The sequence below is a fragment of the Pseudopipra pipra genome, chromosome 8 (assembly GCF_036250125.1).
Source record: "Pseudopipra pipra isolate bDixPip1 chromosome 8, bDixPip1.hap1, whole genome shotgun sequence".
In the NCBI taxonomy this organism is placed as follows: Eukaryota; Metazoa; Chordata; class Aves; order Passeriformes; family Pipridae; genus Pseudopipra; species Pseudopipra pipra.
Genome location: NC_087556.1, coordinates 24618497 through 24644592, shown reverse-complemented (window position 1 = coordinate 24644592; position 26096 = coordinate 24618497). Strand labels below are relative to the sequence as shown.

The following is a 26096-nucleotide window of genomic DNA, read 5'->3' as shown; positions in this document are numbered from 1 at the left end:
TGTCTTTTGAATATAAAACAGTCTGTATTTAAAAATGTGTCATCAACAGAGTAGGATTATTTGTAACATCTGGACAAAGCTGCAAACCTTTACCAAATCATGTCATTTCATTGTTTGTTCTTTCCAGGCTGGTTTGGTCATAGACCAACACTCTCCAGAAATTCACTGTCCATGGACAGTCACAGCAGAACTCCACACTCTCAGTTCCCACACTGCATGGAGAGTCAAGTCTCTCTGCTTTTACTTGCACCATATTTAGGTGTCAGTAAGGGAACTCTTGGTCTCCACATACTCAAGTGCTGCTCTTTTAACAGCCAGGACACTTTCTTCTGTACCAAATTTCTTTTCATAATCCAGGTAGCGTTTGAAGAAGAATTTCATCTTCTTTGGTGCCAAGCTCAGGTGTATGACTCTCTCAAAGATGTCCCTGCAAGAAACCAAAGTGATTCAGATCACTGTGTCAGTGGCAGCACTCAACACAAGCCCTGTACCCTGTCTTAACAACAAGCAGAAAGTCAGGGGAAATACACAATCTGCTGTGAAGTGCTTGTGCTTGAAGAAAGAAATTCCTGACAATTGGCCAAAATCTCTAAGTAGAAGCTTTCTATTTGTTTTCAGAACTCTAAGGCTGCTGGTCAACTTAAGCAAAGATCCATTCACTGTATTGGACCCTGCATTCATTAAGTAGATGTGGAAAATTACTTCCTTTCATCAACTCTCAGAAAACAGAAAAAAAAAGCTACAAGATATAAAAGGGCTTGATCTCACCCTTCAGATATAAGGCAATCCTCCAGAGGGACTGATCAACCTCAGTGCAAGGCCTCTAGTTTCTGTCATGCAGGCCAATCAGACTCCCTCTGTCTTATGGAACTCTTTGGAGTCTCCTCAGTCCCAGCAAAGACTTTGTCTAGGTGATAAAAATTCTTTTTTGCTCTGCTCTGGGAAGCCCTGTACAACCTCATACTGCAGGGCACCTCTGCTCTTTTTGAGTGTCCCTCCAGACACTGTGTTCTGCCCCTTCCCAGCCTGGTGCACCACAACTCACCGTACTTCCTTCTGGCTGCCATGTTTGATCATGATGTCCATGTAGATGGACCAAATGTCTGTCCGCTTGGGATAGCTACTGAGGGTGCTCTCAAAGAGGGCCTTGGCATGCTCTGTGTCCTCAAAACGGAACTCCAGCTGTGCAAACCTTGAAATGACATCCACATCTGGAACAAGTAATGATATCTTAGGGTATCACAGCAGCTCTCTCCATATGAACAAACACAAGTGATAATGACACAGAGGCAAGCATAGAGACAGAACCACCTCCACCCAGAGACAAAAGGCTCTGTTGTAAAGTGGTCCTGGACTAAGGTGGGATCAAAGTGGGAGAGAGAAGGGTCACAGTTCACTTCCCATTTCAGCTCTCTGCAGGAGAGGTTTGTTCTTACATTCAAAACGTATCATGCAGCATCTACAGGCAGCCCCACAAACCTAGGACTAGACCAAGTGAACGGCCGTAAAGCTCAAAGTTGCCTTTGCTCTGAGTGCTTTGCTTTTGTGTATCACAGCAAATTCTATTACAGGTGGATTTAGCATTGACATCCAGCTTGATATTTCCCCTCCTGAGAGACAAGGGCAGCATGTTCAGCATCAACTGGTTGCACTTTTCACTTATTACAAATGGTGTCACAGGCAAAGATATCAGAGAGCGGCCCATCTCCTGGAGACCTGTCACCATTAAGATCCACATTAAGGATGGGGCACAGTGCTTACGTTCTTTTGTGGGCAAAGCCTTGAGAGCACGCTCCAAAAGTCTGTGTGTAGCCTCAGTCTGGCCTTGCTTCAAGAGGAACGAGGTGTATTTCAGCCACACGGATTTCTCCTGACGAAAACGCTTCAGCATTGTGTGGTACAATTCTTCTGCTTGCTGGAAGGGCAGAGTTGGGTTAGATCACACAGATTCATAACTAAGACTTGTAGCTTTAAAACTCTTATTCTTAGGCCAGGTATCTCCAAACACTTATGACAGAAAAGCATCAATACATCCTTGTCCGCTGTCAATCATAACTATTAATTCCAGTTAGGAACAGGACAGGTCTAACATCTGCCAGCTGGAAGCTTACACAGCCAGCATTCAAAGTTTACTGGCGTGACTGAATGGGATAAGTGCCTGGGACCTGTCTGCACTACCTTACCTTGTACTTCTCAGAATTGGCATAGATGTCACACAGATGCTGGAAGACTTTCAGAGGTTCATTGTATTGGACAGCTCTCTCAAAGACCTTCATCAGTGTCTCCTCAGTACCATACATGTTCTCCAAGTTCAGCAGAGCTACCCAGACATTCAGCTTCTCCTGTTCTTCCCTTAGAGCAGATATGAACAAGAATATTTAGCCTTTTGCCAGTCTTCAACAGGTTTTGCAAACCACCCTGCATACACTCACTGACTTGTAGCCTGCCTCCAGGACAAAGAAAGAGGACATACTGCTCCCTGAAACACCACTTTTGGAATAGAGCACAGCAGTTGTTTCACACTACAATTTTTGATCACTGTTGTTTGTAATTAAAAACCACAAGGATGATTCAAGAAAGCACAATATACTTAATCATGCAGTAGAGATGATTTAAGGTGCAGCCCTATGGCAAAAGCGACAAGAGTTTCACAGTTTGTTTCATGTTTTGATTTAAGGACAACATCACTGAAAGCATTATGCTCTTCCAAACCGTTCTGACTGCTCAGAAGAATGTCTGTGCACCCAGTACCACCTTTGGGAGCTACTGTGCTTGTGAGCTGCAGCAGGTCAGCTGTAGGCCAACTATGGTGACTCAGGCCAGACCTTCAAAGGACCAGCTGACAATTGCTACCATTTAATCCTTCTGAGCTCACTGAAACAGACTCTGCCACTCCACATACTGATACTACCAGTGTTCTTTCACAACTACCCCATCACAAGCCCCATTATTACCTGAAAGAGATTGTTTTAAGTGCTCTCTCTGCTACAGCTCTGGCCTTCTCAATCTCTGTAGCCTGGAGGTGGAAAGCCATGTACTGCAGCCAGAGGATGGAACTGTTGGGACTGCTCAGCACCAGGCGGTCAAAGTCATCTGCTGACTGGGGCTGTCGAGTGGGGTCCATCAGAGCTGCCTCTACTTTGCAAAGCTCCTTCTCCTTCTTCTGCTTCTCTAGTTCCTTCTCCTTCTTTGTTTTTTTCTTTAACTGAAAGAGCAAAACAGAAGGATAAGGAAGTGCAGGCACTTCATGTGGGAATAGGCAGGCCTCACTATGTCCAAGGATAGGAAGTTTCCTCAGGAAGAGATGAAGCCAATTGCTTAAGATAAGAGGAAAACGGTACACACACCCCACCCCTCCATACACTGTTCACATCTCAAGAAAGAGCAGCAGTAAATTAAATGCCTTTTCTTTTAAAGAAATACATTGAGGGACCAAATACTTTGCTAGTTTGGCACCCCCAGCTGCAGGATTCACACTTCCCTTTCATTCTTCCATCTTTACCATCCAGGCCAATACTCACCACTATCCTTCACTCCATAAAAATCCAGGATACATGGGAAGAAATTGTGCAAGATTGGGGCATGGTGCTGGATCACTAGGGTGACTCAGATCTGAATTGGGAACTGACAATGCCATGGTTCTCTGCCTTGTTACCTTGGGCAACAAAGCATTGGCCACGTATGGCCTTCACAGAGGTGAGTTTTGAAGGATGGGAGAAATCCTGAAGATCAAACATGAAAGGAGTCCATGAGCTGGTTTCTGTTTTTGCTGAATTGCTCACACTGGAAAACTCTTCTAGAGGTTAGAGCATAAAAGATTTTTTTGGTGTTTTTCTAAATAAGAGGACTGTAATTTGAGAAGTCTTTCACCTCCAGGTTTTCCTGTAAATTTACAACACTCCAGAAAGTAAAAAACAGAGCTGACATCAAATACAAAAAAATTTCACTTTCATGAAAACATTGTTAGACTTTAAATACTCATTTCTTTAAAATGTCAATGTGAGAAGCCCTATTTTTCATGCAGCCATGCTGAAGTAGTGTCTTTTCTCCTGTGCTTCAGAGATATCTGCTACTAACTCCAGTGTTCGGAGTAGTTAAACAAGTTCTGTGTCAGCTGTCAGAGATGTTCCCTTGGGTTAGAAGGCTTTGCTATGGGGCAGACAGACATGCAAACACCAAAACATCACATTGCAGCCACTGTTTGGTGTCTCCTATGCAGACAACACTAGAATACAGTACCTTGGACTGCGGATCCTCCTCCTCCTCGCTCTCTGAGCTTTCTTCCTTCTGATTCACCAGAGGTATATCCACTGCATTCATGTCCTCATCCCAGGTGAAGCCCATGGAAACCTGCAGCCTGGGAGCTTCACCAGGTTTCCTTATCTGTTTGTAGGAAGACAGAAGATGCCATGAATTTTAAGTTTTTACACTAAGATCAGACAACTGCTCCTTGCTTGTGGCATCTCTCTGGCCAGTACTATTGACTTCTTACATTTGCAAGCAGCCTACTAGCAAAATCATTAACTCTGTGGTCACCTTTGCTGTAATTTAAACTCAATCCATCTCAAGCCATTTTCAGACTGTATCACTTCTATCTGCAGCAATGATACTTATTGTCATCCAATGCAGAAGTGACATCTCAATAGGGCTAGAAAGTCATTTCAGGCTCCTACAAACTTCTCACCTCAGATTTCTTTTTAGCTGCCTCTTCCTCCTGGTCATCCTCATCCTCCTCACGGTAATATACCTCAATTCCACTGTCATTTTCATCTGCTGGGCAGATCTTCCTTTTTTTTGGCTTCGCCTCCTGCAAGAAGGGGAAATGAATGGATGGTGGAGAGCAAAAACTGCGATGATCTTAAAGGCAATTCTTATCACTAAGTAAAGAGCCTGACAGCAGAGAGAGGGCAATGCTCCAGCAGAACATCTTCCACTATCCTCTCACATAACAGAGACAGCAGATTATTAAACCCGCACTCACCTACATCAGGGTGTCAAGACCAAAAGGACATGCCACCCAGGCAACACAAGTGGGCTGCTATCTCAGCTCCCCCCAAAAAGAACAGTATCTGACCTTTGCTAATCTCCAATGCAATTTAATTTTTTTTACAAGTCTGTATAATTCCTCAGCCTCATCCCAGTGGATCTTCCTAGTCCCTTCAGTATTTGAGTCAAAGAAATCCTTTAGCATGAGCTGTGCAATCACATTCATACCTGCCCACTTTCAGAGTTTCCTCTTCTCCTTTTTGTCTTCGACTTAGGCTCTTCACTTTTTTTCTTACTATGTGCCTCTCTTTTCTCCTCCTCTGCACCATATTGTGGTAGGCCTAGGGATTCAGGCAAGACACTTGGCATCCCAGTGTCCTCAGGCAGGAGAGAAAGCTCAATATGTTTTTCTTTTCCATTTACACTGTGGTTCATTGGCAGGAGTAGCAGGACAAAAGAAGAAAAAAATCAGAGCACTTACAATGACTGCAAGTATCTGAAATTCTTTCAAACCTTCTTGTCTTTTATCCTCCCTTTTTAGATCCTCTCCTCCTCCATTGTCTCCTTTCTCTTAATTCATGGTCCCTTTTAAAGAACACTGGACCTACCCAAGCACTTTAGCAGTGAGCAGCTTTCCTTCAGGCAGGTATTTTTCATATAAGGAGTGTTTCTGTACAAAGTAAGGGGAAACATTCTGGAACAGGATTCGGCCCAGAAGAGAAGTGGACAAGCTGAGAAGAGGAAGAAAACCAAAAGTAAATATTCCATGGGGGAAGGGGGAGAAATAAGGTGCAGTGATTATATTTGTGGCATCACTAGTTCTGTATAGTGTCACACAAACTTTCCCTACTTTAATTTCATAGCCTCAAGAAAGTATCAATGACATCTTGACTTCCAGGAGGAAATTAATTTTGCGACATCACATTATGCCAGAGACCACACCCAAACAAGATTCCACAATTGTACATTCTAAGTAAGTTCTCCAAAACACATCACCTGCCAGAATAATATTCTTACGTGTGGTGGGTCTGGCTGAGCCAGAATTTATTTCCCCACAGTAGCCCTCACAGTGCTGTGCTCTGCATTGGTAGCTAGAGGGGTGTTGATAACACACCCACATTTTGGCTACTGCTGAGCACAGCACTCTAACATTCCTTCTTCAATCGAGGGAGAGATCCTGGGAGGGGACACAAGTAGGCCAGCTGACCCACACTGACCACGGGGATATTCCAGACCATATGACGTCAACCCAGATATAAAAGCTGAGGCAAGGAGCAGGACCGGAGGCACTCATTGTCTCTGATGGATGCCTGCTGACAACCCTTACATGTGCTGGAGCCCTGCTCCTCAGAGAAGTGGCCAACCACCACTGCTCATGAGAAGTAGAGATTAACTGCTGGCTCCTGCTTTGTGCACACTGCTTTTGCTGTCTTTTTTGCATAAACATAAACTGCCTTATCGCAACCCACAATTTGTGTTGTTTTCTTTTCCCACCTTACTCTCTCTCCTGTCTGGCTGAGAAGGGGAAGGACAGAGTGGCTGGGTGGGCACCTGGCATTCAGCCAAGGTGAACCCACCACATTAGGCTACTCACCCAAAGAATACACCTGATGGAGTGATTGATTTGACATAGCCTCTCACTAGCTGGCCTTTTTTAACATCCTTAATACATGTTATTTCAACATCTTCCACTTTGGTGTAGATCTTTGGATTCAGCCTGAAAGAAAAGAGAGGTTAGAAGCTACAGCACTTTCCTGAATAATCCACACTGCTCTAGATGTCAAAAAAAAGATCAGTATTAACAACAGCTAGCACTCTCTGGAAAACATTCTGGATCAGAGACACCCTTCAGTTTATTCAAATGTACTAATGGACTACCAGCATCTCTGTCAAGATATACATAGCAGTAGGGAATATACAAGCTGCTGCAAACAAAGCCAAACAGATCAGCCTGGCTTCCTCTAAGAAAATGAGGAGAGTAAAATGCTGTCTGAAATTCTGCACATCATTTGCTTGTTTTTTGCCCCACTTATTTCTAAGATACTTCATTCCACATGGTTTACATATTTTTGTTCAACAAGGAAGACAAAGCAAGAGGCTCGGTTTTAAGAGATATTTAGGGCTAAAGTCTGCTATGTAATCAAAATGGTTAAAATGCAGCTGAACATTGAAGCATAACATGTTTGTATTGCAAATTCAATGGCAGAACTTTCCCTTTCTTCCTAAATAAACAAACAAACAAGATAAGTCAGGCCTAGGAACTACAATAAACAGAAATTAAATCTGAACCCAGCTGAGCAGCTCTACATTAAGTGTCAGACACTTCCATGTTTGCTGATACAGGAAAGTTGTTCTGAAGTAGGAACAAGTACCATCCCTTAAAAAAAAAAAGTAGTCCTTGTCCTTTTAACACTTTACACTGATGTGCCCAAACCAATGGTTACTGTATTTCACTATCCTTTTCTTCCCCAGTAGGAGACCAACAGACTAGAGGGATGACACATACCGGGATTGCCGGAGAGATAACTGGATTTTGCCGTTTTCGTTGGAGAGGATGTAACACCTGCATGGGAGAGTAAGGGGAGAAAACAAAGCTTTTTAACCCATTAAAAAAAGCCACAGGTAGGAAATAGATATTTTCACTAGCAGAATGCAGCTCTAGAGGAAACAAAGCATTCTGTTCCTTTGAGCACTTGCTGTCTAATGTAAACCCACATGACACAACAGTTCATAAAAACAGCCAAAGGGCTTTTTGAAACACATGTACTTACTTTACTCAGGCTCTATTGCTAATACAAAAGAGTTAAAGATTGTTACATCTGAATCACTTGGCCTGTTGCACTCTCCAGCATTCCCAAAAAGTCTGCGAAGCAGGGAAATGCAATTACTTGTGCATTACAAATGTAAAGACAACTGAACTGCCAAACAAGCAATTCAAAGCAGAGCTGGGATACCTGGCTTCCCTCAGTCCCATCAGCACCTTAGCTAAGAGAGTAGCTACTCTCAAAAAGAGAGCCCGAGAAGGGAGCTGAAAAGGGGCTTCTTCGCAAATGGAAAGTACAAGACTTTCACCCAAACATACATAAGGTAAGTCAGCATTTCTTCTTAGCCACAGACTGGACCTTACAGTCTGGCATCATCTTGTGGCAGTGGAAAGCCTCTCACCAAAGGTGGATACTTCTAAGCTTTAAAGCCTGAGGGAACAAGGAAGAGATTTACTGACCTGACGATCTTGCCAACTTTGAAGTTACCCAGAGGATTCTCTGTGTAAGTATCATTCAGGTGAAAGATGCTGACTTTGCCAGTCTTCCCACCTGGCAGTGCAATGGTCAAACCGACATGTGGAGTCACCTTTGTTACCATGCCTACAGTGACAGTGCCCTGCTCCAGTGACTGAATTCCTGGGAAAAGTGAAGGAGGGAGAGGGCTTCATAACACTTGAAAATATGAAGCAGCGGGAGTCATATGTCAGTGAAGCTAATTTTAGTTGTCTTAGTTACATATCAAAGCCACCAGCTTTTGGCAAGGTGCAGTCTATGAAATCTCTCAGTTCACAGCAACATTTGCCTTGATAGTCAAAACTAGGCCAATCCTAGTTGAACAATTCCAAGATCCAGAATAACTGTCAAATGTTGACAAATATACCATCTCATGTCTGAGAGCAGAAGGGAATATGTTTACAAGGGCTCAGAGAAGGGTTTCAGTCTGAGACAGTAGGAAAGTGATTCTTCAGTCTAAAGGTCTGCCCTCTCTTGTCTTACATGCTGTTACATTTAGGTCAGGGCCCCAGGAGTTAGTTCTGTTCTATAAGAAGGTACAGCTTGGCTCTGGAGTGTAACATCTTCACCTGATAACCCACCTCTGAGTAAAGGATTGTATGTGGTGGGGTCTTGCTATTAATGCTCCACAATACCTGTGAGTGACAAGCAGAGGTTTGTTTCTGTGACATCTGTTCCAGTCACTGTAGCTGATATTGCCTGGCCAATTTTAAAGCTCTTTTCTGGATGTTTTAAGACCTGAAAGAAAAGACATATTTCCACTTATTTCCAGGAAATGAGCTTTGTACAACTCTTGACAGGTGTTTCTTCTATGAACTTTTACACTTTCTATACACATCTTTGATGTGCACATTTGACTGATAGCTCAGCATTGCTCCAATGGCTCTGCTACCCTGAGCCAAACAAGCTACAGCCACAGTACTCACTTGTCAGTGAGAGGCAGCAATGTCTAAAGGGCAGAGCACTGGGTTACGAGTTCACATGGATGTCATAAGTGTTTGCAGTCATTACTTGTGGCCATGAGCACAATTAAAAAAAAAAATATGTGTAGCTACAGCCTCTTACCTTGGTGTTCATAGACAGCAGCAGATGAGGAACTCTTCCTCGAATGTCAGGGGCAACTTCTACCTCCAGCCAATTTTTGAGGATGTTATACTAAGAAGATACGAAATAACCAGAAAAGACAGCATGATACCTTGGGGGAAAAAAACCCTTTCCTGGCAGAAATTTTTAAGGTTAAAAGGAATTAGTCCAGCCTTGGCTTTTTCACTCAGCAAAAATGGTGATTTGGAGTCTACTCTTACAAGCATAACACTGCTGTGGTTTACAGGCAAGTGCACACAGCATCAGCAGTGAGTGCAGTTTGTGGCAGACTCAAAGGCCATTTTGCTCAAGTGCAAGGTGGGAAGCAACTGCTGGCAACAAACAGGCGTGTTGAAGAGGATGAGTCAGCTTGATTCCATCAAGTACAGAACAGTTTGACTTCTTTCTCTTACTTTCCCTGTAAGACACTGCACTTGGTATGGGCCACTCTCGTAGTTAATAATAGCATCACTGTTTAGCTAAAGCCCCTGAGGACACCCAGACTTGCTGCCTCCCCCAGCACATTTCCTAAGAAGACTCTGATCTCACCTTTTTTACAAAACAGGTGACTGTTTGTCCCACACTGTAGAGTCCAAGTTTCTTGCAGGCATTGTCTTCTTTAAGGTTCAGCATTGCTGTGACTTCCCCTTCTTTTTCACTGTTTGCAAAAAAAGAGAGAGGACATCAGTGACACGGCTTTGGTCCTAATGATGAAAATGGAAGTTAGAAGCCTGGGAAATTATGGTGAACCAGTACCAAGACAATGTCTTTGTGACATTCATCCCCATCCCCTCCCAGCTGCATCTTTCTGCAAGGAATTAATTCTTCCCTGGCCAGAAGAGGGAATCGTTCTGAGATGACTAGACATGACAAAGTCCAGATTGTCAGAACCTGAAGCCAAAAGGACATTCAAAGGAAATCATGCACTACAAGAGCACACATGCTAGGAGAACACAACTCCCAGACCCAACTTAATGTGAAAGAGAGAGTAAGAGGCCTTGCCTCACTTGCATACATGTGAAAGTCCCTGCTCATAGCCGGCTCCTTCACAAATGGGAGGCACAAAGGAGGGAACCTTCAAAGATACAAAGTCTGTGAAGCATCTGCAGACACAAAGAAGCCAACACTTACCTTGGTCGAATGCTGAGCTCTGGAATGGATTGAGTGAAGTGTGGATGGGTGATGGGCAGGTACCTAAAGAAGAGGAAAAGGATCAGTTTCTCATGCTCTCCCCAGGTCCCAGTCACTCACATTTAATCCCTCTGCACTGGCAAGAAAACCCAGGTGCAAGTCCTCTAAAACTACCAGAGCCTTCCAGTTCCAGTTCTTCCTAGTATTATTTCAATGGCAATTTAAGTAACCAAAATACTCAGGCAAATTTAGCTCGAATTTAGACATCTTTTTTCCTTGCAATCTATACTCAAGATAAATACAGCAACACAAGTAGAAAGATAATTCACTGAAACCTGGATCTGGGATGAAATGTAATAGCAGATTTCCTCAAGCCTCAACTATTCCAGCAAAGGCAGCTGTACCAGCATCTGCTGACTGAGGGAACTGCCTAAATGATTTGAATTGAGTAACTGTTTCACCCCCTGCATTCCCCCAGAAGCGATATCATATACATGTTTTCCCACCTGTGAGTATTCACATCTCTAACTCCAATGACTCGAGCAGTCACCTTCTGTCCAGCTTTCAGAGTAAATGTTGGAAAGGAGCCTATGGGCACTTCATCCAGAATCCGGGATGCATGGATTGAACCTGTCAGCTTGTCATCAATAGCAACTGTAACATGGGTTGGTTTGACAGATTTAATGGTCCCAGTAACAATATCCCCTGGGGAAAGCGAGTGTTTCACAGCAGGAAGCATCTCTTCTAATACTGTCTCAGATTCATTCCGGACCCTCGCAAAAAAATTCTTCTTTGCTGGGCCTTGCACTGCTAACAAGACCCCGTGGTCATTCTCTTTCACCGCTCTTAAGGTTGCAGAGATTGTTTGTCCCACCTTCAGTTTTTCTGAGTCAAAGCGGAAGGTGTCGTTGAAGTGAGACGGGATGGGCACAGCTGCCAGCTGGCCTGTTTCCAACAGAGACACCAGGGCAAACTGTTCTGCAATGTGCTGCACAACAGCAGAGTGCTGGGAGTTCTCTCTGAGCTGCTAGACAGAAATGGAGATAGTCACTTCTCCTGCTGAGATTTTGATTCCCTCCACCCTCTCTCTCAGAGTTCTAAAAGAGGAAACAGCCCCCCCTTGACATTTATTATTCACGTAGAGTTTGCCAGGCAAACAGAAACACACAGATCCAAAAACTGAACACATACTCGCTTGGGTCTTTGCTTTAACAGTTCTTCCCGAAGAGAAACATACACCTCGGATGTGGGGGCATCCACATGAAGAATCAACGCCTTCATTTTCTTACCAGGGACAATGTTTTTATCTATAAATGAGAATAAAGAGCTTATATCCTGGTGACAGAGAATTCTGAGCAACTGAGAAAGCAGCACATGACAAACAGGAAGGGTTTAATTTCCTGGAGACCAAAAACTGCTTAATTACCTGAGTTACAAAGTCAACTTAGTACCAAATGTATAATGAGTCTCTTTAAGAAAAGAAAAGATTCTTCCAACATTAATGGCAATGAGAAAAAAAAACGGAGCTTTTTATTTGGAAAAAAGTCTGATGCTTTCATGGAAAAGCTAAATTGATTTTATGAAGATACAATTCTTAAAAAACCATGAAAGCTGGAGCTTGTATTAATACTTTGTCTATATACAGTATGGTTCAACTAAGGATCTCAGGGCACAAACTAGACCTTACAAGATGCCCAAAATATGAGGTGGGGTTAACAGAGGCACAGGTAGGTTTATATTAAGTTTTCTGAATCACACAAATGGGTTGGCAAGACATTAAGAAACTAAACTACTCTTCAAGGCCATCCATACTCTGATCAGACTCCTCCCATGTTAGTTCCCCATCAGCAGAATTCATTTCAGGACAGAAGTTTTTAAGTACAAGTCTGAAAACCAACACAAGGTAAGGAAAGACCCTCACCTCCCACATGGTAGCGAGTGGCGGTTACAGTCAATCCTGTGACACAGCTGCCACTGAACAGTGCTGAGCCATCCTCCCTCACATCCTGCACGACCAGCTGCAGCTCCTTCCCAGGCACCAACTCACAAAGGCCTTGGGCCATGCTGGGCTCCCCTAAATTAAGGGAAGAAAAAAGCGGGAAGTCAGTTTTACCTACACTGTTTCTTTGCAAAACAAAGACAATCCTCCACATTTACTCAGTGGTGCATGAACAAGCATCTATATCCACCTTTATAAGGGAAAACAAAGTTTAGGCTCCTGAATCTGTAGAAATACAAAGTCAATTCTAAGAGTTAATCAAAGTAGAAACACTTTTTTGACAATAAGGATCTGATAACTTTGGAGAGAATATTTCCAGTCTTATAGAAACACTGGCACAGAGCATTGCATATAGAAAAAGGTGAAAGCAAAGTAGATTAATACTAAAACCACAAAACAGACCTGCCACTTCACAATTATAGGTAACAAAACATTAAAAAATACCGGATATAAGAAGAATCTAAAAAGGCAAAGTCAGAATTTGCTAAAATCAACTGCAATACATCCAGTGTACATAACACTAGAAAAACAGCATGTGAGAAAACCTTTGCTGGAGGACCTGTAATACAAGTAGGCAAATCTATCTGAACAAACTCATGCTCATGTGAGTGCTGGGTTTGGGTTATCACAAGCACTTGAGTGCCTTGGACTTTCTAGTTAAGCAGATCCAGGCGAAGGCTCAGGGCAGTTGAAAACTTCCTCTGTGCAAATCAGGCATCCCACGCCCAAATATCAACAATAAAAAACAACTTGAGGATCACACCATGCACAAATGCACATTTCTATGACATAAGCAGGAACAGTTCCTGACTGCGGTAAAATGTCCTTCACTGTCACTGTTAAAAAAGCACCATTAGAATAAGGTAGAATCGTTAGTTCTCATCGGGTATGAGTTAACAGCATACAAATAATACATCATTAGTTGTCAATGATTCCTCCTCATTTTTATGGACAAAGCTAGTCCTATTTGCCTAAACACAGTAAGAGCACCTGCTGCTTGCTGTGTGTAATATGCAAGGAAGGAAATCCTTCTTAAAACAAAGCCTTCTCCTTTATTATTTTAGCCCTCCAAAAGCATCCTTCACTTTATATAGATGTACTATTCTTCAGAAAGCACCAGGGGAAAAAAATCACTACCATCAGACAGATAACTTGCCCAGCCTTTCTAATGTCATAGCTAGTTACACTGATGCACTGACTTGGGTTCTTCCATCATTTTTCAGTACAGAAAACTGATATGATGTCCACGCTCATTCTTATATATCTATCACCCTCCTATCCAGGCACCAGTACTGTTTTTTCTAAACTAAGTAATTACCAGGGGTAGGTCTCAAGTGCCTGTTTCTAAAACATGAGTTTGTACGCAATGAGAGCCTCCCATAATGCTTATAATCACTCCCTTTTCAGGCATTGGGGGAAATTCACGTTTGGGCACTGAGCAGCCTGTTTTGCTTCACTGGTGCTTTGCAGCAATGCACTCAGGCACATAGAAATAAACTCCTAGATTTCCATGAGTCACTCTCCCACTTAAAAAACCAAAACCAAAACCACAACAAAACCATACGCTTCCACCTCTACTGGCACATTAGATAAGTTTCACACCTTGCTCAATATCCATAAGCTCTTTAGAGTTCAACATCCGGCAGATAACCAAAAAAATCAGGTCTGCAGGTTAAGGCTCTTAAAATACAAGAGCAGAGAGTACTAAAAATTAACCATTGCCAGTTTCAAAATACACAAGGCTGGAGAAAGGTTCCGGTTCACAGAACATCCAATCTTATCCTGGCCTTCCTTATTACCAGCTCCATGCCCTTCATGGAAACCATCCTTTTGTACCATTCTATCTCCCTTCCTCTTTTGGTATATGGACCTCACAGCATATCTATCCCCTTATTTTAATTATCTAAGCTTCAACCCAAAATCAATGCAAGAGACCTAGCAAACTTCAGAGAAAAGAGCAGCTTCTTTGGTTTGTTTCAGCTGTACTTCCAAAAAGCCCCTTGTTAATGGCAGACATTGCATACACATCCTTTTTCTAATAAACTACTCTGAGAAGTGAAGTCTTTGCTTGAACTGACCTTTCTTTTACTTAAAAGAAAATGGTTTTCCCTTCTTGTTCCTTTAGAGCCCCTTTTTTTGACATGATCCCCTTTAGCAGAACATGTGCAATCTTTTACCTCTTTTCAACAAGTCCCTGATTTCTTTCAGCTCCTTGAAATATTGATTCAGGAGGGCAAAGCTCTCTGCAGCAGAATCACCCGAGCTGCACTCTGACACCTTCAGGTTGAGGAGCACTCGCCGCTTCTCCTCATCAATGCTCATCACCTTCGCAATCACAGTCTGTCCCACCACAAAGTGGTCCTTGGTGTCTGTCACAAACTTGTCACTCATGCTCTGTGCAAAGAAAACAAGGGACAAAGGTTACTGAGCACAGCTGCTACCTATCAACCACCCACAGTGCTATTCAGAAGGGTTTGAGCTAAAATTTCGTGAAAATGCATAAGAGAAATTAACACAAACTAACAAAGCCCCATCAATTAAAATTAATTACTGAAACCATGTGAAGTCCTTGTTGAAGGTTAAGCTCACTTGAATAAAGCCCTTTGTTTCACTTTGGAAGTGAATTAAAATGCAAACCTAAAACCTTTTACCCTACAGGAAGGAAGCTGTGCAAATGCAGGGTCTGCAACCCAATTGTTCCTTTCCTTGCTAAAAGCATGTTTCAAGCAGCCTCATTCACACACATGCTGCTTACTGCAGTGAAGGTATCGCTTACCACTTTGGGTGCCAGTCCTGTCACACCAAAAGGGAACTCCACAAACACCCCAAAGGGCATCACATTCCTCACATAACCAGTCAACAGCATGCCAGGCTGGATTTCAGAGAAGCTTCTCACAACTTGCTCCTCCTGTACAGCAGAAATCACTGCAGACTTTCTGCTCAAGATCTGAACAACCAATTAAGAAAAATCAGAAAAGATGAATGAAAGGAGCATGATGCCAAGCAAACCTCTTGGTGCTGCTAACCATTGGGCTAGAGCACTTGTTGCAACCTACAGAATACAGGAGCTGTAAGTGTGGCAATTCCAATTTCTATCTTGATCTCTCCACACAAAAATTTAGCAACTGATGTCTTTAAAGTTGCTCACCACTGAAGACACATGCTCCATATACCAGAAATATCAACTTCCTAACTTTTCAATTCTGATTTTGGGTATAAGAACAGCAACCTTTGCTAAGGTTGTGATAAGATTAACAGCCCAGAAGCTGGCTGGGAAAATCAGCCAATTCACAACCAAGTCCTGGTTCTGAAGGGATTCTAGCAGATGAGCCTCACTTTTAGCACAAGTTATAATGACTCTTTGACATATCACTAGCTTGACAGGCACTTCTATTTCAACACACTAACTAGTGTATCTTCTGTTTGTTGCAGATATTCTGGATTCCTGGCAGATATCTCCCTCCCCCCACTTTGACTGGTTCAGGTGGCAAAGGATACAATGTGCTCTCCCTTGGCACTTAGACACATAACCCTGGGCAGGACATCTCCCTCTTGAAGACAGTGCCACAGGAGCTTGGAGGTAGCAACAAAGTCAGAGAGGTGCTGCGTGGGGATCCAGGCAACCACATTGCCTTCATCTTCTAAGATAGAAACTTCTAACCCATTATCTTTCTTCTTCAAGACTTTCACATCAACTATCTGAAAAGAGAATAATACAGCAATATAAAATTCCAAGTGTTTTTGAAGTTATCTCTTTTGAAGCACAGAGTACCAAATGCTGTGCTGCAGGGGTTCTGACATTGCCTCCCAGGTATATATGAGAAATTCTCACATCAACAGGGCTGAGCCTAAAAAGCATGACAGCACTGATAGTAAAATAAAAACTAATTCTCAGCTCCCAGAAAAATAAAGAGTTAGAAACATTCTCTTGGTTGTGACTTTTATTTGAAGGGTGAAAGGAATAATGTAATCTAGAACTGTCCTGTTCCTGTATTAACAGTATCTGCGGGGAGTTGGAAAGTGTTCATAGCAAAGACAACAAGAAAGTGTTTCAAAACATTTCTCTGATGTTGTCTTTTTCGAGGGAGCAAAAGCAGCTGCTTTTGGAGTGAGAACATCAGCAGCATCCAGGAAAAAAACAGGACTCCACCTAGGAGTAGGAGCACTAAATGGTACATCTAGAAGGACTATCCTGGGACTCCTTTATCCTGACCTCTGAAACCAGAGATGTTCTTTTTGATCCAGGAGGCCAACCACACAATAAGAAATGTACATTTAATGCTATTTCCTGACCACCATCAGCTTTCCTTGAAGTAAAGTTGTTCACAGTGATGCCAAGTCATATGGAAAATGAGTAGGAAAAGGTAAAAAAGCAATCAGTCATTGAATTCAATACCTCTCCTATTTGATATTTCACTTCCTGTTTTTCCTTTGAAGTACATTCCCTTTTGTCCTCAGGGCCAGACTTGCTTGATAACCTGAAGGACAACAAGAGTCTTTCCTGCTGGGGCTCACATTTTAAGACCATTACTTTAACAACCTGCAGCAAAAAAAAAAAAAGATAAAAGAGAAGTTTAATTGAGGTTACTCTCCTCCTCAGTGTGCTACCACCTACAGAATGAGACAGGAAAATACATACACATACACACACTTCTCTCTCACACCTGAGGATAGCAGGTCACTGACTACAACTTAACAGGTTCAACCAGAGACTGAAGTCCTTCTAATCACACAGATAGAAAATGGAAGTACATAATCAAATGACTTGCAAAAGTATGTAGCAGCTCTGTTGCAGAGTTGAGAATAAAATTCAGACCTCTGGATCTGCAGTCAGAAAACCTGACTAGAAAATTGCCTTCCTCCTTAGCCAGCCAAGAAACAGCAGGACTAAAGACAAACAAAAGCACCAGAAAAAAATTATGAAGATGGCTGAGATCGCTATAAGCTTGTCCACAACAAAGACCAGAACTCGGTGAACAGGGTTCCCAAAGTGCCTGGGATTTGAAACCAACGGGAAAACCACAATAATGCAGAGGCAGAAAACATCATTCTTATGATTCTGTAGTTAAGAGTTCTAACTTCCTTAGAAGCAACTGCAGCCTAGAACCCTGAAACTTCTACTGAGATCTAAGTAACTCAACCACGTGTAGTCCCTGCATCACATACCATGCTGCCTCCCACATATCAGAACAGAGAGGGCCCAGAAAAAAAGGCAAGCCTATGACATACTCAAAGACAAGCTGCCCTTTTTACAGCCTAATCTGCTTAAATGGAGCACGATTAAGTAGTTAAGTGAAAGGACATAAACATCTCTTGGTGTAGCTGGTTCCTCAGGGAAAAACCCACATTGGAGTCAACTGCAGATTTCCATTTTGCATTCAAACACACAGCACAGCATAGGAACATTAATTACCTGGCCTTCATAGAAGACTTTATCTGGACAAGATATGGGTTCTGAGCTCAGCTCATTCTTGGGTACCAGACCTTTGACATCATTATAGAACTTCACAATGCAGCCAAATTCCCTTGCACACACCACAAAGCCATGTGTGATCACACCTGGTTTTGCATCTTCATAATTTGTGAGGACTGGAAGCTTTGACTGGATGAGACTTTTCTTTAGAGTAAGGATCAGCTTCTTTCCTGCAGGATTGCACTCTAGCACCTGCAAGAATGGAGTACAAAAAGGTTCAAAAAGCATGTCGGCCCTTTCCTGATCAATCCAGCTGCTAAATACTCAGAACAGAAGAGTGCAAAGCAGCTGAAGATCCTGTCTGGCAGCTCTCACCCGACACTTGACTTCATCTCCTATGTTGTACTTCTTCTCAGGCTGCTTCAGGATCACATCAGCGAGATGGAGGGATGGCACAAGTCCTCTAATCCCATCAGCTACTTTCACCTGCATCCCAATGGGTTTCAGAGAAAGCACTTTGCCCTAGAGCCCAAAACAGAGGAAACAATCAGCAAATTCAGCATGAAAAACAGACTCTGCACAGGTAGGTAGCAACAGCCAAGACACTACGGTACCTATTGTCACCAAATCTAATCACATTCAAAAAACCGATAATCTTAGACCAACTTACACTTCACCCAACCAATCTGACCCATTAACTTTTATATACTCTGGTTGTTGTACAGCCTCTTCTCCTTAAACATAAGCTACTTCTGCAAAAGCCCTAATGACTCTGGAAAACTAGAACTGTTTCCATAGACATATCCAACACAGCCATGACTCAGACACAAGAATGATCATAACTGACTAACTTTCTGCCCGTCAGCTGATTGTGATGGTTCATAAACCAACTTTTACTTGGAGTGCAAGGTGAGGTTTGGTTTCTTTCACCCAAGCCTTTCTAAAAAGACCATAAATAGAAGACTGACCATGGCTAAAATTTGATTGCCTTGGCCATATCATGAACAAAACCCTGAACAAACTGGGGGAAAGTACTGCATTCCATTAATTAAGTCCTGCAAGGAAAGGTTTTTCTCATTTTCATCTCACTAGTCTGCACTGTAAGTTGCACATACATATTAGACAGAAGAAATACTCATTAGCTACATCGTTGTCCTCAGCCTAATGGCCACACAGTACTGCATAAGTCCTTCAGAAACTCACCTCAAGCACATCACCTGTGTGGATATCTTGGTATTGCAGAAACCGTGCTTCAATAACCTGACTAGGAAAGAGACACAAAGAGAAGACCCATCAGTCAACTTGAAACAAAGCAAGGATAAGACAAGACAGCCCCCTCTTTGACTTGTCCCAAATATCCATTATTCAGCACACTACCCAGTGCTCTACAACTCCAAAGTTCTGTGTTTTACTCCAACTGACCTATCTCCCAAAATAGCTCTCTGGACATAAAAGTTCAGGGAGGTTTACCCAGCTCTATTCCAGGTGACAGTCACACAGGTCTCCCCATGAAAGGGGAACCCATCATCTGCTTTGCTTAAAGCCACACAGATGGAAATACTGAGAATGAGGAGCCAAATGAGCTGAAAGATCAAGATTCAATTTCCTGTTCAGCCATAGTCTTCTGACTTGATCTTGGCAGAAGCAATTTAGCCTCCCTGTGCCTCAGCTCACCAACTATATAGATGGTGTCTCAATTCCAAAGAGTATGGCGAAGACATGCAAGATGCCTATACAACCTAATGTGACACAGAGATACAAGTCAAAACCCCCAAATGGCAAGTTCCACTCCAGCAAAGCAATGTAATATTTTCCACTCTCAGCCACACCCTTCAACCAATTTTCTGTAACAGTCCTTGATACCTACTGCTTCAGAGATACAAGACACATCTCATCCATCAGGCTGTAGTCAATGATCCGACATTTGTGTTTGCATCCTTCCTTAAATGCCCCAGGTTTAAATGATTTTCTGTTCTTTGAAAGATGCTTCAACTAGAAACAAAGAAATTACAAGTTAGTGTTTGGACAGTGGAAGCACCGACATAGATTTTAGGTTGAAGTGGCAACATTTGACAAATTTGTTCCTCTAACATTCTCTTTGTGCAGCAGATTTTACCAGCTCTTCCACGACAGTCCTCATACATTAAAATTCAAACAACGGGGGATGTATGATTTGACAAATATCTTCCATGATATCTTAATTTGTTTGTAATGCCTCCCAAAGAGCACACAGGTAGAAAATAAAACCTCCTACTAGCCTGCTTTCCCAGAAGGCTTGGATAGATATGGAGGCCTTACCCCACCAGCCTGGTACTTACCCGTGCAAACGCAAGAGTGCCATCATCGAGCTCAAAGAGGGCACCAAACTGCTTATAGAAAGCTTTCACTGTGGACTCCTCCACCACGGCCCCCACACGGTCACTGGAGAGCTGGTTGGGGGATCCCCCGGGGTGGAGGAAGGCCGGACGCAGCGTGAGCCGCACCGCCTTGGAGCCAGGGTGCACAGACAGGATGCAAGCCTTCACCTGGAGAAGATGGTGTGTTCATTACACACAGGTTTGTAAGCAAAACAGGAGAGAGGCACATCACTCATGCTTATAGACATTCTGCTTGGTACCTGAACTCTTTGTCCACATACAAGTATTTTCCAGTATTAAACTAGGTCATCACTTCAGCTCTAACAACTTTACTGAGCAGGGATTTTTTGCTCTTGTCTGTTGTTTACAGACTAGTCTGATATTAATGCAGGGAGGGGAACATGACCACACAAGTTGTGTTTCTATCCCTTGCAAGTCTTTCAGGCTTTCTAAATAAGTCTTCCAGTAACCCAGGGATGGCTTTGCTCTTCACAGCTCTAAAGCAGCCATGATAGTAATTCAAGTAAAAGGTGGGAAAGAGAGCTATCAGTAGTAAGATTTCAGAGATAATTCCACAGAAACGTTGGAGAAGGTAAGAGACGGTGTAAGCAACATACCAACTCCAGCCATCCTCCACCCTCCTTACCACTTGATCTGGAGAATAGTTCATGGATTTCTCCGGGTCCATGTGCATGAAATCCACAATGCCAGTGAAGTAAGACAGAAATGTCAGTTTCATTCCAAACGGGGTCATCTAGGAAGGGGAAGGAAAAGGTGTCAAAAAAAATTTGCACTCAAGTTTTCATGCAGCACAAACAGAGAGCAGTTCACACAGTTCAAGAAAAAGCACTGTCAGTGTTAATCAACAAGCACATCATAAGAGACAGGAAAACTGCTAAAAATTCTGCTTTGTACACTGTGTTGCAAAAACAATCCTTTAATTTTTTGATAATGTTGTGTGTACCCTGAAGACTACTGCTACCCTGTTGAATACTTTACCTAGGAAAAGGCCACAGAAGCACAAAAAGGATCCTGTTCTGCTTCAAACTTCATCACCAACTTCAGGCTGAAGCGTTTATACTTACGGCCTCACAACCAGAACAGAGATCAGGCCTCAGGTGAATGTGGTGGAGGGAGTGTCTAGCAGATAATAATGTCTGCTAATGTTAAGAGCCCAAACAGAAATGTTCCACACCATGAACTTCTGTCTCTGTTTCACCTGTCTCCTGCCTTCAACAAGGCTCAAAAGAAACACATTCAACAAAAGAAACCCAAACCAGAACTTACCTTCTGCACTCGAGCTTTCACCACTAGCCCTGGTAGTAAGTTAGAGAGTGCCCAGTTCTGTTTCTCTGTGGCAAGGGATGCAGCAACCTCTGACCGATCAATGGACAAACGGACCACTCTGCCCTCGTTCTTCACTTCCACGATGACACAGGTCAGGTTCTGGCCTATTTTCAAGTCAGGCCCTACAAAGACAAGTCACAGCATAAAACCTCCACCAGGAACACTCAGGGATTCCTTTCCACTCTTTCCAATGCTTTTTCAGAGTTCCCTCTATTTTAAGAGGTTGTAACTCCTCTCAATCTAAGTGAAGTTTACTTCCAGCAGGGATGGATGGGCTTGGAACAGTAATGTCATCTGTCAGAACCCAGACTGAAACACAAAGGCTTGTTGCAGACCAGTCACAAAACTGCTGTTTTCAGCAACCTGCAAAGACTCCACTTTGACCCAATCCCACCAAGGTGCACGAACACTATAGATGTAACAAACTTCAATCCCTGTCATTATCCACCTCCATTTTAACCCCAACAGATCCTCCTGCACTTCTTACCTCTCTTGAGTGCTTTGATGTAATTTTTGGCTTTCTCATGAGGCAGGAAAGCATGAGTCCCACTGACTCCAATATCTATGAGGTAGCCATGGTCTTCCACACTAGATACAGAGCCAGAGAGCAGCTGTTGGGAGGGAAGCACTGCAACTCAGTAACATGACAAAACAGCTGAGTCTTCAAAGAATGCACATCTGGTAAGAGATTCCCCATCCAAGTACCCACTTGTTTTATATGGACAGAGAACTAAGTTTTCCAGAGCCACAGAAAGAACACTACATTCCTTCTTACTACACAGCTCATCTGGCAGTGAGATCTCAACTCTACCCTTATCCAACTGTGCATGTATGGAGATCACAAACCAGTAGGAAAAAACCTGTGATGCTCAAAAATAGCAGGTGCTCTAATTGCAGGCACATGCCTACAGTCATACAGGTACAAACACAAAACCTAAACAACCAAGCACCTCTGCAAGGCACACTGTATATTACTCTCCACAAAAATAACAAAGAAGCCCACTCAGGAAGAAATAATTAAATAACTTGTCCATACTGAAACAGAATCAGGTGAATGGATTTCATGAGTGACAACCTGAAGACAAGAACCAATACCACCCTCTCCCCTCCAGGTCTCTTCCACGGTGGGAGCAGCTCCACATGCTGCTCTGACCCCATGCAATCAAAAACTAAAATGTTCTCCACAAACTGTGCAAGAGCCTAGAGGGGCTGTGACAGACCCAGAAAACATACCATGCCTGTTGCTAGGGCTAAGGCATTCAGGCCCTTATTGACCTTCTTGGGGTCAATCGATAATTTGATGCTGCGACGTCCATCATCACTTTTCTCCACGCTGGTCACGATGCACCTGACCAGTGTCCCTGGAGAATACACGTCCGAGAGCGAATTCAAGCCCTGCCCAGCAAGATGATCAAGAGAGAAACATACAAATTTTACAATATCAAATAATATAAGAAGGCCAGAATTTGTTACTGAAGTAGCTTTTGAAAACAAAATCCATTAGGAAAGTCCTGTTTCTCTGTCAACGCTACAATAAAAAGCAGGAAATGCCACAAACGGCAGGATCTCAATAGAGAGGTAGGGATGACACTGTGTTATGTCAGCAAGACTGACAGGCTTTGCTTAAAAACGAACACTGAAGTTCAGGAGACTGCAGCTGAGGAAACATCTCCAATGCTTACAGCGACCCTACTCTCATCTCCCTCTTTAGCAGAGAAAAACACCACCATCAACAGGGTAGTGCAGATCCCACATCCAAAACACCTTGGGAAAACTTATGGACCGCTGACACCAGAGACAGGGTAACAGATTACTCCATCCTCTTTCTTTCTAGCAATCAGCCATTATCAGGATCATTGCAAAGTTAGCCTGGAAAAGCAGGTTCCAAAACAAGGTCAGCCTATGTTAGCACCACGCAGCAGCACATGGTACGTGCCAACACACAACTAAACTGCATGAACCGTGTTCTTCCCCGGGCCCCTGAGAAATGCTTCCACCCTCACATCATTTTCCAATCAACTCCCTAACTTCTTCCTATTGTTGCCTACAGCCAGGGATCAGTATTTAGCTTCAGCAGCAGAGAGGTAACAAAAAAATCTCTTTATGTTCAACAGGCTTTTTACAAAGCTCAAGGATTATTTAGCCAAGGCTAAGGGCTGCAGGTGATCAAAATCAAGTCAGCTGTGAGACTGGTGACCAGACATTAGACTCCTGAGCAAGACCTCAGGGTTGGTTCTGAGGTATTAACACTCCTTAGCTCCGGGCACAGATCACAGCCCCATCCAAGGTCTTACCTCTGGGAGTTCTCCTTGGGCCACCTGCTGGCTCAGCAGTTTGCTGTAGGCATCGCTGATCTGCGTGATGGGCACAAATCCCAAAAGACCATTGGGCAAACTGATGACCAGCTCGTAGTCAGTGATCTCCTTTATACACCCAAGGAGAAGCATGTCCTCACACAGCGCCTGGGAAAGCAGAAAGAATGGCACACTATGGACATCTTGGCAAGCCAGTGATAACAGGGTGATAAACACGGTTTTGTACGGAATCACTGACACATTTTACAGATTTAGGGAGGAAGAAAATGCCATTTTTATGCAGCCCAGAAAAGAGATGCACACAAATTCAAAAACTTATGCACCAACCTGAATTGTGAGTGGTCCAATATTCACAACATCGTCTTTAGCAGTGGTTGTTTTGTCTGCCTTGAACTTTTTCTGCTTTCCTTGATCCTTTTGGCTCCTTTTTCTTTTCTGGGATTTTTCTTCAAGGTGAACCTAGCAGTTTATAAGCAGAGAGGGAGAAAATAAAAGCGGATAAAGATATAAACTTTGCACTAAGGCAGAACTCTGCTGCCATGAATAAAATCAGAAGAAAATACTAGGACTAGAGGAAAAAAGAGAACCGCCTTGCTAACTGCTATATGTCTGTCTACATGCAAGTCTTACAAAGTATCTTCTTTGGACTGAGGCTGATTATTTATAAAACTGTGAATCTTGGGAATGGAAACAAATGATCTGCACTACACTCTACTAACAGAAAGACCAAATTTAGCCTATATCCAGTAACATCAGCCTCGCTACACTACTTTGGGATAAGATGCTTGTGGAAAGTTCAAAAGCTAAAGCCTGATCAACAATTTTCACTGAAATTTCTCTGTCATCACATTCAACATCCATCAGACATTAGGGATCTTAAAGAGATCAGGAGAAAGGTGAATGTCAGCAGCAATCTATTCCTGGGAGTGCCTTCTATAGTTTACTGTAGAAATAACAGGTAGGAAGGACTGCAGGTCAAATTCTGACAGCAGAAGAGCTCTGAGAAGTTAATCAAGAACATGCAAACAACGTACATCGAACAAATTGTCCTGCTCTAGCTTTGGCTTGGATGTTTTTCTCTCTGCAGGTTTTTTCTGGATACCCCCTCGAGGAAAGTTTTCTTCCAAAGACGCCATCCTTGCACTGCTATGGGACAAATGGCAAAACAGAGATGAAATGTACGGTTGTTACACTTGTTCCTCACAAACACCGAAGAGACATAAGAGTGCACTATACCCAAACAAAGAAAGTTTTTGGATGGCTGCTCCACTAGTAGTCAGTGACAAAACAGCAACTCTTATCCAAATGTATTTAACATTTGACTAAACTGAAGTATTACAGTAGTCCATCTAAATATGCACATCCCTAACACTTTTTACTATTGTTCAATTCTACTAAACTGAAGTATTAAAGTATTAATTTCTAAGGCATTTAGATGCACCGAATATGTATTCATAAGACTGCTTTAACCATAAATTTCCTAAAGCAATATTTATTATAGTCAGTGGACAAGTTGAAATTAAGAGCTTCAGTCATCAAGGAGAAAGCTGTGAGCAAAGCACTACTTAAACTTGGTCTGCATTTTTACTTTTTGGATATTACTCATAAAGGTTAATATAATTTGATACCTCTGTGCAAGCTGCAAGTATATGTGCAGAGGTACACAATGGATGTTTAACCTTACTGTTTCAATCCGTAAACAACATCTTATTTATCAGGTCACAATGAACACGTTATTACTAATAATAAATAAGAGTAAGCAGTAATAGTTGCAGCTATTCTTATTTATTACTTATACTGTTATTATTATTATGCTCATGCTATTATTTATACCATTATTATTAACCGACAGTACTTCTACAGAAATCAGCGCTGAAACACTACGCTGTCTGTAAGACATATAAAACTCCTGTAAACGTGAAAACACATGACAAAACTAAAGTTCATCAAGGCATGCTTCACCTAAGGGCTCGCCAAGCAACACAGACAGCTCCTCACGGCCGGCAGCAGAGCCCCATTGGAGCGGCAGAGCTGACACTCTTACCTGTCCCGGGTCGCTCCCGTGGGGAAGCCCGGGCGAGAGGAGCAGGATCGGCGCCGGGATCGGGAGGCGCACGCGGAGCGCCGGCCGGAAGTAACGCGAAGGGCGAAGGTCAAAGGTCGGGCGGAAGTGACGTCACTGCCCCT

The 26096-nt window shown here is 42.9% G+C and overlaps 1 protein-coding gene across 3 annotated transcripts; it reads right to left on the bottom strand.

Moving 5' to 3' along the window:
• On the bottom strand, nucleotides 1-26096 carry PDCD11 (programmed cell death 11). 3 transcript variants are annotated; one of them, XM_064663213.1, is made up of 36 exons: nucleotides 25954-26096; nucleotides 24944-25052; nucleotides 24237-24368; nucleotides 23889-24056; nucleotides 22828-22989; nucleotides 22082-22205; nucleotides 21535-21716; nucleotides 20894-21001; nucleotides 20209-20415; nucleotides 19758-19882; nucleotides 19094-19154; nucleotides 18266-18412; nucleotides 17891-18142; nucleotides 16874-17017; nucleotides 15976-16176; nucleotides 15254-15424; nucleotides 14655-14871; nucleotides 12400-12552; nucleotides 11670-11785; nucleotides 10985-11505; nucleotides 10479-10541; nucleotides 9897-10005; nucleotides 9330-9419; nucleotides 8900-9002; nucleotides 8210-8387; nucleotides 7493-7549; nucleotides 6581-6703; nucleotides 5595-5717; nucleotides 5215-5410; nucleotides 4685-4807; nucleotides 4240-4383; nucleotides 2955-3205; nucleotides 2184-2352; nucleotides 1762-1915; nucleotides 1046-1211; nucleotides 1-427 (listed from the first exon to the last, which is right to left on the bottom strand). In XM_064663213.1, exons 2-36 carry the CDS (start codon nucleotides 25043-25045, stop codon nucleotides 256-258), a joined length of 5514 nt encoding a protein of 1837 aa, XP_064519283.1. In that variant the 5' UTR covers nucleotides 25046-25052; nucleotides 25954-26096; the 3' UTR covers nucleotides 1-255. The 3 variants fall into 3 exon arrangements, with proteins under 3 accessions (XP_064519283.1, XP_064519282.1, XP_064519284.1); XM_064663212.1 differs by having other exon boundaries at nucleotides 24944-25055; nucleotides 25954-26048; XM_064663214.1 differs by having other exon boundaries at nucleotides 10985-11502; nucleotides 24944-25055; nucleotides 25954-26048.

What these genes read in the sequence shown, in the direction of transcription:
- PDCD11 (XM_064663213.1), bottom strand. Translation starts at nt 25,045, where the DNA reads ATGGCGTCTTTGGAAGAAAACTTTCCTCGAGGGGGTATCCAGAAAAAA. An exon ending in TTATCTCTCCGGCAATCCCG is followed by an intron (nt 6,704 to 7,492) that starts GTATGTGTCATC and finishes CTTTTCTTTCAG; the next exon opens with GCTGAATCCAAAGATCTACA. An exon ending in AGGAGGATCCGCAGTCCAAG is followed by an intron (nt 3,206 to 4,239) that starts GTACTGTATTCT and finishes TTGCTCTTTCAG; the next exon opens with TTAAAGAAAAAAACAAAGAA.